The 12,977-nt window shown below is 44.0% G+C and overlaps 1 protein-coding gene across 5 annotated transcripts; it reads right to left on the bottom strand.

The window, feature by feature from the left end:
• Positions 1–402: 402 nt before the first annotated feature.
• On the bottom strand, positions 403–12,155 carry KCTD7 (potassium channel tetramerization domain containing 7). Of its 5 annotated transcripts, none has more exons than XM_030288126.4 (6): positions 12,042–12,155; positions 10,269–10,378; positions 7,976–8,168; positions 7,121–7,290; positions 5,326–5,504; positions 403–4,216 (listed from the first exon to the last, which is right to left on the bottom strand). In XM_030288126.4, the coding sequence occupies exons 3-6, from the start codon at positions 8,117–8,119 to the stop codon at positions 3,840–3,842; spliced, it is 870 nt and encodes a 289-aa protein (XP_030143986.1). In that variant the 5' UTR covers positions 8,120–8,168; positions 10,269–10,378; positions 12,042–12,155; the 3' UTR covers positions 403–3,839. The 5 variants fall into 5 exon arrangements, with proteins under 5 accessions (XP_030143986.1, XP_030143985.1, XP_072772810.1 ...); XM_030288125.4 differs by having other exon boundaries at positions 11,917–12,055; XM_072916709.1 differs by lacking the exon at positions 10,269–10,378 and having other exon boundaries at positions 12,042–12,059.
• Positions 12,156–12,977: the final 822 nt, after the last annotated feature.

The raw sequence follows: 12,977 nt of genomic DNA on the forward strand, positions 1-12,977 counted from the left end.
GCTGGTTTTCATATATTTTTTCCCCCCCTCTTTTTCTCTTTTTTCTCACTGTGAGAGCTTCAGCAGGACAGATGGACAGCAAGGAAATTACTTCAGAACAAAGGGGAAATTCCTCTGAACAGAGGCAGAAAGGTTCATTTTGAGCACTGCAGAAGCAGGGGCGGCTGCTGTGCTGTCACAGGAAGGGGTGGGTGGGCATCAAGGATGGGATCAGTCCTTGCAATGATCTGGCCCTGAGCACACACTGTACCAGTGCCTCTGTTCCTGGGGATAAACACCTAAATGTCATTAAATCATTGCCCGGGACAGAGATTCCTGGCTTAATTTTCATTTGCACTCAGGCAAAGCACACTCAAATCCCAGGGAAGGTGAGGAAAAACACTGCAGTGGCTGCAGACCAGATGAGCCAGAATTCCAAGTTTTCAGTATCATAATCTTTTATTGCACAACAGAGCCTTTATATCTGCATTTTCTTCTATGTGTTTTAAATAAAAAACATACAGACTATATATTACCTGAACTGAAAAGTCAAAAGTATTGAAATAATACACTGCAGTACTCACAGTATTGAACATCACACACCAACATAATTATTAACAAAACACATTTGGAGATAATTCCAAACCCTGATCATTAGCATCCAGGCTGGATTTTCAAAGGCATTACGGGTTACAATGCATAGACACATACAATTTATAATTCAGCAAAACAAAAACCATTTATAAAAGTCACAGTGAAAGTGGAGGTAAACTTATACTAAGCTTGTGTAAGTAAAATTACTATGAACTGTTCTGGAAAGTGATTTCCAGTTAGAGAATTATATACAGGAGATAATAACAGAACAGAATTATCCTCTGAAATCAGCTTATTTGCAGAAAGATAATGAAAGACTGGAGGGTTTTGGGTTTTTTTTCATAGCCCAAAATTTACAGCTATCTTGGGTCCTCTGTGCCATGTGTGAAAACCTAAAAACATCTTCAGGGCTCAGTAACGCCAACCACAACTTAAAGCCAGTGGGGTCTATAAATTGTCCAGGATAAAGCAGTCATTAGAAGAAGTGAAAGAATTGAAAGAAGTAGAAGTGAAAGAGTATCCCAAAGTTTAGAATTTCTTGAGTTAAGGGATCATTTTTTTGCAGTGTCTGCTCTGAAATGTGCCCTTACCTGCCAGGCAGTTGTGCCCCAAGTGACCACCCTGCTTTGCCATGCAGAAAAGGAAGATCAGCTGTGCCACTGAGGTGCTATAAATCAGATTCAAGCAGTGTGACCCTGCAAGACTCACCTGTCCCTGCTGCAATCCACAGCCACTGGCTTTTCTCACCCTTTGATCTCCCAGAACCACGACTTGATGGATTTACACACAAATGGGAGAGCAGTGGAGGGCTCACACAAACGGGGTGGATGTTCTGTGCCTCACACAGCACAAGAGCTGAAACCACACACAAAGAACAGCTCTGCAATGGGAGCAAGCAGCTGTGACAGGAATTTTTTCCCTGCTGCCACTTCCATCATCCCTCTCATCATGTCCCCTGTCATCTCCAAACAATCAGCAGTGAGGATAAACCTGGCAATGAGGGCTTGCAAGGCTTGCGAATACCAAATGAAGCTATAAAATCTTTAATTATAATTAAATAATTAGCTTTTTTAGGGAAAAAAAAAAAAACCAAACTGATCCATCATTATAGGTTAAAATAAAAATTAAAAATCCAGCCCATGCCCCACAAGGACCACAGAGGATCTGTATGGCACAAAGGCTTCCCAGACCAAAGCTGGCAGATCCTTCACTTTCCTCTGAGGAGGATGGAAGGTCAGCAGGGAATATTTCAGATTCCTGTGCAGAATATTGGGTATTCAAGTTAAAAGTCTACACCAAGTCCAAAAGTTAATTTTAGATATTTTTTTTAATTCTTAAGCTCAGCAGCCATTAAGTGGCTGCTGTACATAAACACCTTTTCATGTCATTTTTGAGTGCTTCAAAACATTTTGTTGTTTTTATTTTTTTCTATTATTATTTTCTTTTTTTCCCCTTCCTATTTCACAAGCATAAAACAGATGCAGAAACATTTAATGTGCTGTGGAATTGGCCAGCTCACTCCATATGACAGCTCCCTTTGATCCCTGTTAAAAACCACTCCACAATGGATATAAAGGGAATGTTAAAAACATTGGTATTGTCATGTTTTTTGTTCACACACAGCAATGTAAAAAATAGTTAACAATTCTAATTTTAAATAAATATCCCTCAACTGCCCCACCATTCCTCCAATATTCAAATTGACAGGAGACCATTTACTGCTCACAAACACAGGGATTCAGGAGTGTGAGAATGGAAAAATGGCTTTGTAGATGATAAAGTGGCAAAAAAAGCTAAGGGAGCACAGAAAAATATGCATTAGCAAAAAAAAAAAAACTTGTCTAATATCATCTGACTTTAAGTCTAAAATAAAGTTTAATATCACAGAATTTAAAAAGAGTCAGTAATAAAATAATATCCATTAAATATTCTCTTACTCCTGTTAATAGGAACATACAGACAGGGTTTTCTTATTTACCAAAAGCCTTTGTAAATGACCTGATTCTAAAGAGCTTTTTTCTTTTGTAGATATTGTAAACATTTAAAATTTCTAAGGCTAAAAACAGGCACAAGTCTTCCATGAACAGTTATTATTCCTAAAAGCATTAAGGAATATATTCCAGATCTATTCCTTTTGATAACAACAGAAATAATTGAAGTACAACATTATAATTCACAACGTTGATTCTTAATTAAAAAAGAAATACAGCTTAACCCTGACAACAATTAATAATATATAAGGAATACTCTTTTTTTTTAAGTACCTAGTACATCAAAATGACATTTCCAGAATCTTTGTGCTGGGTGTGACTCAAACTTTATATAAAGCTGAAAGAGGAACTAAAACATTTCTAAGAGGGTAAAACTGAAATGTCAGCTTTAGTAGCACCCCAGATTCCCAAAAATGCAGGAAAAATCTGCAATTCCATCCTGAAGCCACATGGTTGGTGGCACCTTTTAGCAGATGTTCAGCCACTCCCCTCCATCCTTTGCATGAGGTGATTTTGTTTTGTGCCTCGTTAAGGTACCTGAGCCAACAGTCTGATTTCAGGCTGCTTTTTCAAGTTTCCAGAGGTTTTCCCAACCCCTGCCAGCAGGCTGATCCCAAGGAATGTGAGCAGCAAGGCAACTGCCAAGAACACGTGTCCTTTAAGTGCCACCACACTCACCACCAGGTGAGATCTTGAGAGAACATTTGTCCTCTAAAAGTCCATTCATCCCTTAGCTCAGCCACAACTCACCACCAGGTTATCTTGAAAGAACATTTGTCCTCTGGAAGTCCTTTCATCACTTTGCTGAGCCACAACTCATCACCAGGTGAGTTCTTGAGAGATCTTGAAAGAACATTTCAAGATCTCACCAGGTAAGATCTTGAAAGAACATTTGTCCTCTAGAAGTCCTTTCATCACTTTGCTCAGCCAGAATTCACCACCATGTGACACTGAAAGAACATTTGTCCTCTAGAAGTCCTTTCATCCTGTAGCTCAACCATAACTCATCATCAGGTTATCTTGAAAGAACATTTGTCCTCTGGGAGTCATTTCTTCACTTTGCTCAGCCACAGCTCACCACCAGGTGACACTGAAAGAACATTTGTCCTCTAGAAGTCCTCTCACTTCTCGATGTGCCACCACAAGGCGACCTTGAAAGAACACACGTCCTCTAGAAGTCCCTTCATCCCTTAGCTCAGCCACAACTCACCACCACGCGACCTTGAAAGAACATTTGTCCTCTGGGAGTCCTTTGATGCTTTTCTCAGCCCACCCTCACCACCAGGTGATCTTGAACTCGTAGATGGGGCGCTTGCAGTAGTAGTGGTTGATGAGGTGCTTGTCGCACACGCCGATGCACTGGTGGTCCACGGTGATGCCGCGGGCGGACAGGTCGGTGACGATGCAGTGCAGGAGGTCGTAGACGTCGGCCACGGCCTCCCAGGGCCCGAAGGACACGTCCACCTCGCAGTGGTGCTCGAAGAGCTTGGTCTCGCTCTCGCTGCGCTCGAAGCGCAGCGAGTTGAAGTGGGGGCACTCGTAGGGAGTGATGGGCATCTCCTCCTTGAACACGCACACCTTCAGCTTGGCAAACCTGGCCTTCCTCTGCATGGCTCGCAGCTTGGCTATCTCGACGATCCGCTCCAAGTGGTCTGGAAAAGAGAAACACTTGAGGGTCCCAACGGATGGCCGAGGAAAAGAATCAAAAGCAATTATTTCATGTCAAATGTTTCACTGCAGTTGTTCTCAGCGTATCAGCAGCATGTAGCAAATCAATCTCGGTTATTTGGTGAGCTTGGTGGCCTTATTATATAAAAAATACATATTTTAACATATTCTATAATTATATAATTTAAATATTATGTATTTATAGTCTATACATATCATAATTATATATACTAAAACTATGTCTAATATAATCTATTATATAAGATATATAATAAAATATAGCATAGTCAAATCAATCTCGGTTATCTAGTGAGCTTGGTGGCCTTATTGCATAAAAAATATAAATTAATATATTATATAATTATGTAAATGATATATATTATATGACACATACTATATAATTACATAAAATACAGCATAATCAAATCAGTGTTGGTTATCTGGTGAGCTTGGTGGCCTTATTATATAAAATATACACATTAAATATTACATATATTAAATATTTTATTACATATTTAATAAATATGTATATATTAAATAGAAAAATATACATTAATATATTATATAATTATATAATTTTTATAGATAATATTATATTATGTAATTATATAAAATTTAGAATAACCAAATAGATCTCAGTTATCTGGTGAGCTTGGTAGCCTTATTATATAAAAAGATATATACATATATTATATAATGATATTATCCATTACCTGTATAGTATTATTATATAAAATACAGAATAATCAAATCAGTCTTGGTTATCTGGTAAGCTTGGTGGCCTTATGATATGCCCAAGTTATCTGGCCTCACTACAAGGCCAAGTTTATTCACTTGTAATCCTGACAGAAGAAATGCAGACAAACCCTCTCATTTAATAACATTACAGCCTAATCTTGCTCCCTTTTAAGCACAGAAATCCCCACCCTGGGATGCAGCAGGGTGTGGAGACCTCAAAGATCCAAACAGCATAAAAAATACAGAATAAACTTCCCAGCTGCAATGGGATCAGTCTGGGAGCTGAGAGCAGACTGAAAGGTTTAACACTGGAATCCCACTAGAAGAAACAGTCAGTGCTACTTTGTTTATTTACCTTTGTAATATGGCATTAGGCCCAGGAAAGCTTGTCTAACTTTTTCTCCTTTAAGAGGCTGGATATCCTCTAGATTGTCTAGCAAGGGTCCTATGGAATAATACTGAGCTTCCTTGTACACTGACCTCACTCGCTCTCGGGGGGGCAGGTCACCAGATCGTAGGAAGTTTAGTATGTCTCTAAAAAAAAAAAAATGGCAAAAATATCATTAACGAACACATTTCTGCCAAAAGTGCTGCAGGTGGGAAAGGACAGGAAATGCTGGATATTCATTGTTTGCTCTATTAAGACAGTAACTGAAACAAATGGGCCATATTCTCAATATTTGTTTGTAAAACCATTTGCCATGTTCAGGTTTCCAAGCCATTATTTCACATTTTGCCTCAGCTGATGTCAAAACCCATTTGAAAAAATATCAGTGGATTTTAAACCAAACATTCAATGTGGAGGAAACCATTTATAACACCAAAGAAACCAGAGTGTTTCATGGGAAACAAATTGTGGTCACTGCATTTCAAATTTAGGTCTGGGACAAAATAAACTTTTGCATTTTCCCAGATAATCATTTTCATGGACATTTTATTCCACACAGATCCAGCTGAATGGATGGGACATCTGCAAAGGAGGTTTCTCATCACAGATCAGGGCCAGTTACAGAATAATAATCAGATTTTTTTAAAAAGTGAGAGAACATTTCCTCATAGTTCTGAAACACTGTTCAGCAACAGGATCTTTTGACAGGGAAAGAAATCACTTTATAAGTATTAACCAACAGAACCCTTATCAAATAAACAAAAAAAATCACTTTATAAGTGTTAACCAAGAAAACCTTATCAAATTAAATAAGCATTACTGCAATCTTAGAATGACAACAAATACAGCACGTGCTAACCTGGCCCTCTGTTCCAGCTGTATTTTCAACTGAGGTTGATAATATCACAAATTAATTGACTTTTCAATTGCCTCATGTAAAGACAATTATTTCAGAATAAACACAGTGGCTTGATCTATATCTGTCCCAGATTATGGTACAACGCAAAAGCGCTTTGAAAATAATTCAATGCTCCTCTGTTAAAGACAATAAGGAAATGTCTATAAAGGGACAACAAGAAATTTGGGATAAATTGCAATGTGTTCTTTGGGCAAAGACCTGAACCCATGAATACTGATCACTTTCTTTAGCAATCTCACCCCAATTCAAACATAGCATTAGTAGTCATGGTTAGTGTAAATAAAAATAAAATAAAAGCTGAACAACTAGGAAGGAATCCTGGAGGTGAAGGAATACAGTACTACCAACAAAAATAATTTAGAAAAATAAATTCTTTAAAGGCTCGTGCTTTATTTTAGCAGTTATATCCTGTTTAAAGATTGAAAACGTCATATTTTCAACTGTGCAAGAATTCTAGATTCATCCCTTCCATTCCCTCTTCCTTACAGATACTGAATATCAATTAAAACCCAGTGCTGTGCAAAGGAGTTTCCTATTTCCAAACGCTTCTTTAAACCATCAAAACAACTTGATACCTTGAAAGGAGATACTCTAGGGGAGACAACACACAAATTCAAGGAGATACTCTAGGGGAGACAATGCACAAATTCAAAGCATTTCTTGTTTTTCCTTTCCCATTGCACAACCAACAAAGAATTTTTAGTTGCAGTTACTCCTGTGATGCTTTGAAGGCATGCAATGTTAAATGCTGCGCTTTAAGGGGGAAAAAAACTGTTAATAACAAGTTTAAAAACAAGTTTTCAGTAAGAGCTTCCCAAGCTTGCCCTGAGGATCTGTACGTACCCGAAGTAGGTGCCATCCCGGTCGATGAAGTACCTGCCCTCGGCGTCCGTGGGGATGTAGTGCCTGCCACTGAACATGGCTGCCAGCATGGTGTCCTCATACCTGCGCAGCGTGGACAGTCTGGTGGTGAAAAACATCCCCCCCACGTTCAGCGGGACAACTTCTGGGAACTGCAAAAGCAACCAGGACATCAGAAAGGAGCTGACAGTCCTCCGCAGGTGACAACGGGCACAGCTCCCAAAACGCACCAGTTTGCCACCGGGACAAATGTGTGGTTACTGACCCACTGCCACAGGTCAGGGAGCTCTGAGGGGTAAAAATTTGGATGCTTTGGCTGCTGGGAGGAATCAGGGAGTGGTTTAATTGTAGCTGGGAATCTGAAACAGCAGAAATCACTCAGCTGGAATGGCAGATATTTGAGATATTAATGCCTCCTCTTGGCTCTTTTGGGGAAAGGAAAGAACAAAACAAAACCTTTTCTCCAGCCTTACACAGTGAAAAAATAAGGGAAGAAATCTTAGGTCAGCCTTGGGATTTGCTCTCTGCTGCTCCCTTTACACAACCAGATTCTATTATACACTGAAAAAAAATTGCATTTGTTTACATCAGGCCTAAAATCTTACTATCACACCCAGGCTACCTTAAGTACCAGAATAAACACTTAATTGCATGTCTCAAGTCCAAACCTGGATGGAACTTGTAAGTGAAGCTGCCGAGCTACTCAAATGCATTCAAGAGACTGAGTTTTATTCAAACGTGTTAAGCGAGCTGAGTACCCACAACGAAATCCTGAATTCTTGAGCACCTGAGCAGTCTGTGCTGCCGCCATCACCCCCGCCCCAGGTGAGCTCTTACCTGCTGAGGCAGCAGAGGCAGCGCTTGTGCTGCCTGGGTGGCGGTGGGAGTGGCCGGCTCTTGGAAATCATCCTCTGCATCCGAGCTCGACATGGCATCATCCGGGGTGGCACTCACTTTGTTCTGCCCCGTGACTACCACCATCCCTCTGGCTCTGGGGAGCAGCTCTGCTGGGTAGGAGGCCGTGGCAGTGCTGAAGGGAGACCCAAATTAATCACCCAAATCACCCCAACCACCGCGGCGGCCGCGTGACCCCGAGCGCTGCCAGCGGCAGAGTTATTCCCGGGAGGAGGAGGAGGAGGAGGAGGAGGAGCAGGGATGCCGGGCACCCCCGGGGAGGGCTGCGGGCAGGAACGCCGCTGGCACAGCTGCTCCAAGGCCCTCCAGCCGCGGAGCCGCTGGAAGAGCCCGGCATCCATTGGCTGCACGGTGCAGGGAGCGATTGGCTCCGGCGCGGCTTTGCAGGCAAATGTCATTTGCTGGGAGAATTTGGGTGGCCGCTGTCGCAGCCTGTCCCTCGCCAGGGGCGGGATGCAGGAACACGGCGCTGCCAGGGGCGGGATGCAGGGACGCGTCCCTGCCACATTGGCGACACCCGGCCCCGTCTGTCACCTTCAGCCGCTCGCGATGGGCGCGGGGAGGGCTCTGGAATTCCCTGGGAAATGGGAAAAGCGGGATTTCTCAGCAGTCAGGGAAAGCAGGCGTTTCCCCGCCCGCTGCATCACATCACACCACGCACGGACGCGCACGTGAGACACAAAAATTTAACTCTCCTCAGCACGCTGCTAATTAATTATCGATTGGATTTAACACCTCCAAGGCTTCTCAGTCCATCCTCAACGGGAGAATGGGATGCTCTGAGAAACTGCATGATGAAAATAATAATTGAAAGAGCCGACTAGCAAAGAGAAGCCCGCTGCTCTCCTTACACTGCATTATGTAAAATCCCTGTTCCCAGGGTGTCTCCAGCAGCATCGCAACTCCCTAACAAAGACTTTCCACCACCAGAGGCTTTACCCACCTCCAAACCTTCTTTCAAACCACTATAAAATATAGAAAGAGGAGGATTATTTGCAAAAGCACATCTGGCATATTTATTTATTAACTAAAGGATGCTTCCCCTCAAAATCAGCAAGGGAAAAATGATATAAAATTTTTTAAATCTGCCTTAATAATTCTGCTAACAGACATTGTGCACACCATTAGATCTCAGCTCTTAAAAGAAATATTGAGTTCAGAGTGAACCCAGACAGAGCTGGGATGCTCCTGAGCAAAACAGATACTTTACAGAGACCTGATCAGACCAAAATCTCCAATTCTGTGGGCGTGTCCACAGCCTTCTTTCCCCAAAATTTGGAGATGAAATCTAGATCCTGTTTAACACCCTAATAAACATAGATAAGAAGCTACTGTGAAGTTCTAAACATTTTTGTTTAAGCTGCAGCTCATTAAGAGGGTTGGCTCAGCTCAGAGAGGGATTTAATTTCTCTACAGTTCATAATCATTTTTCCACCCCAGTCCAATGCACAAGCAGATAAATAAGGATGGAAGTGCTTCTGAAGGGCCACACCCTATTAACAATTTTAATATTTGTCCTAAAACAATCATCATTAGTTATCCAAACAACTCAACTATGCCTCACAAATAAAGAATAGACACAATATAAATGAAAGATCATTTTGCTAGGGATTCCTTTAAGGAGGTAAACAAATTATCAGCCAGACAGAGGTTGCAGAACAGAATTTATAAGATGCACAGTCAAAAATTGAGGGTGAGCCTGTATTTCCTGTGAATATGTTATTTATAAAGCTGCCACTTGACACCAGTGCTTTGGCTGCTATTTCTAGGTTTCTTTAAAGTGCTCAAAAAGAACACAAGACTGACCAAAAATGTGTTGTCTGCATTTTTTCAAGGATGTCCCATGGATTTCACTTAAATGGTGTGTAGTGTAAATAAACATTCACTCCATTAACTAAATCAGCATTATTGACCACAGAATGGGTTTTTGGGGTAACTTCATCCATTTGGCACTGCACCAAAAAGGGCCTCTTTCCTAACAGAGCTAAAGGCTGAGAAAAAGAGATTTTTCTCCCTCTTTCATAATCTCCTTCAATATGACATCAAGTTTAAGAAATAAAGCCATGAGACAGCATTAATTATGTTCTGCTCAGGATTACCAATCTTCTCTGCCATTGGAACAACCCCTCAATAAGGAGGTTTAGACCATCATGAGACCAGGAATTTGAGAACAAGCTTAGTGGCAATAAAAAGATCAATGACTGACAAGTTGAACCTGTTTTGTGACGTTCATTAAAAGATGAGTGAAGTCCCTCTCTAGGCTGGCTTCACCTGTTCACCCAGGGAGCAGTGAAACAGAGCTGTGCTGACAGGAGCAGAGTCCTCCTGAAAGAAAAGCAGAAGTTAATCTCTGCATTTCATGAAGAAAACACATCCATCTGAATCCCAGAGTAGTCTGGATTGAACTGGACCTGAAGGATCATCCAATTCCACCCCCTGCCATGTCCACAGACCAGGTTGCTCCAAGCCCCATCCAAACCTGGGCTGATCTTCTCCTTTTCACTTAAAGCACGTGCAATAATTATTTTTAACTATGTGCAGAAATGTTCCCTTGTTAAATCTCTCGTTAAATTTACAGAATTTATTTATTTAAACTAAGCAAATGCCTCCATTTCACTTTCAAATACATCTAGGTCTAGATCAATAGTTAATGGGAAAACACCACCAATAAACAAAATTATAATTAAGTCAAGTATCACATCAGCAGCATCCGACTCTACCAGAAATGCCTCCTTCCAGTTCTTCCACCTGTCATCTAAAAGCAGGGATTGCTTCCTGGAGCTTTGCTGGGGACAGCTCAGATACTGTCCCACACACAGCAGAAAACCTCAGTAAATGAGCTGGCCCTGCCAGTCTGGCGTCATTCCCCAGAGAATGACAGCAGCACTTGAATTGGGCTTGATGCTAAGATTCATAAAAGCTTTCCAAGGTTCTGCTGTTCTCTCAACTTCTCCATATTGGTTTCAACAACTTTTTCTTAAATACCTTCTGAAGTTGCACCTGTATTGACAAAGTTATAAACCTCAAAGTTAAAAACCCCAAAAGAATTACATATAGCAACAAAAAATTACATAATGGTTCTACAGTCAAAGGCTTTTTAATCAAGGTTCTGACGTATGAACCCATCACAGGAGTCCCAGACAAACTCCTGGTCAAAGGTAACTCTTTGGGATGTGCTTCTTTTGGGAAGATACCAGCTGGATTGTTAGAAGGCTCCCCCTTTTTAAAGAGAAACTGGGGTAGAATGAGACCTGATTTAGCAGTGTCTGCATCATCAACTTCATGAGACACAGATGATTGAAAGGTTTGTGTGAACACGGAGGGAAAAGACAACATCCAGTAAATTCCAGTGAATCTGTGTTAGAACAGCAAAGAAACATCCAGGAAGAAGGGCAGTAAGTCGTGTTATATATTTGCCTGGAGAACCCTGGACTGTAAAATCCCAGCATCTCTAGTCACAACCACCACCACAGAGCATGATGAAAGGACGGTGTAACTCTGCAGCTGAGAGCAAGGCCAGCTGTACGGGCGGGCAGAACGGGGCTCTCCATCTCAGTGACCCTGGGGGACAGCAGGGACACCCGGCTGGGGGTGCTCGTGGCGAAAGGACACCGGGGCTGCTCTCAGCGTGCCCGGCACTGCCCCGCACACGGAATCCCGCAGCTTCCAGCGCTCGGAGCCAGCTCTGAGCAGCGCAGGCATCACACACAGCGGCTGCACGGGGCACCGAGTCCGGCAAATAACCAATAATTCATTAGTAACTCATTAAAAATTAATTTAGCTCTCAGCTGGCCAGGGTGACACCGCTCGCGAGTGGCTCCCCTCACCCCTCCAGCCCCGCGGCCTCCCCGCCGCTCCCTCACCTGCCGCGGGTCGGAAGCGGAGCCCCGGCCGCGGGGAAAGCCCCGCCGGGGCTGGAGGAAGGGATGGAGGAAGGGATGATGGAGGGATGAGGGGAGCGGGGCCGGCTGTCCCCGCCCGCGCTCACCTGGTGCCCGCCCGCGGCCGCGGCTCCGCTCGGGCCCCGCCTCACGCACGGGCCCATCCGGGTCCCGGCGGGAGGAGCCGCCCGGGCGGCACCGGGGGCTGCCCTCAGCCGGCTCCGAGGGAAACGCCCGGCGCTAACGAGCCCGGTTAATGAGCGGCCCGGCACCGGCGGCACCGGGGGCTGCCCTCAGCCGGCTCTGAGGGAAACACCCGGCGCTAATGAGCCCGGTTAATGAGCGGCCCGGCACCGGGGGCTGCCCTCAGCCGGCTCTGAGGGAAACGCCCGGCGCTAAAGAGCCCGGTTACTGAGCGGCCCGGCACCGGGGGCTGCCCTCAGCCGGCTCTGAGGGAAACCCCCGGCGCTAACGAGCCCGGTTACTGAGCGGGCCCGGCACCGGGGGCTGCCCTCAGCCGGCTCCGAGGGAAACGCCCGGCGCTACAGAGCCGGGTTAATGAGCGGGCCCGGCACCGGCGGCACCGGGGGCTGCCCTCAGCCGGCTCTGAGGGAAACACCCGGCGCTAACGAGCCCGGTTAATGAGCGGCCCCGGAGCTGCCCTCAGCCGGCAGACCCGCCTGCCCCACGGCACCGCGGCTTCATCGCCCTCACGGAGCCACGGAGCGCAGGCAGGACTCCGGCACGTCCACAGGCCGAGGAAATATAAATATTTTGGCACGAACTCTTCAAAACCAGCGAGGAAGGTTGAAAACTCCTTCACCGCCTCGAACCACCGAGGGGAGCAGAAATTGAGCCACGACAACCGTCCCAAAAATCCCTTATGGAAATAATAATGTTCTACATTGTATCCTAAAGATCGAAACTTCAAGAGACATCTCACAGCAGCGGTTTCCCCCCAGCAGAGCGTCTCTGAAAAATTTTTAAGGAACAAATTCAAGACTACTACCTGCAGTAAACAAATCTCATGTTATACCTCTCAG

The sequence above is a fragment of the Taeniopygia guttata genome, chromosome 19, assembly GCF_048771995.1.
Source record: "Taeniopygia guttata chromosome 19, bTaeGut7.mat, whole genome shotgun sequence".
NCBI lineage: Eukaryota > Metazoa > Chordata > Aves > Passeriformes > Estrildidae > Taeniopygia > Taeniopygia guttata.

Coding starts and splice junctions, on each gene's coding strand:
- KCTD7 (XM_030288126.4), bottom strand. CDS start 8,119: ATGGTGGTAGTCACGGGGCAGAACAAAGTGAGTGCCACCCCGGATGAT. Junction 7,291..7,975: donor TGCCTCTGCTGCCTCAGCAG/GTAAGAGCTCAC, acceptor TTGCTTTTGCAG/TTCCCAGAAGTTGTCCCGCT. Junction 5,505..7,120: donor CGGGATGGCACCTACTTCGG/GTACGTACAGAT, acceptor TTTTTTTTTTAG/AGACATACTAAACTTCCTAC.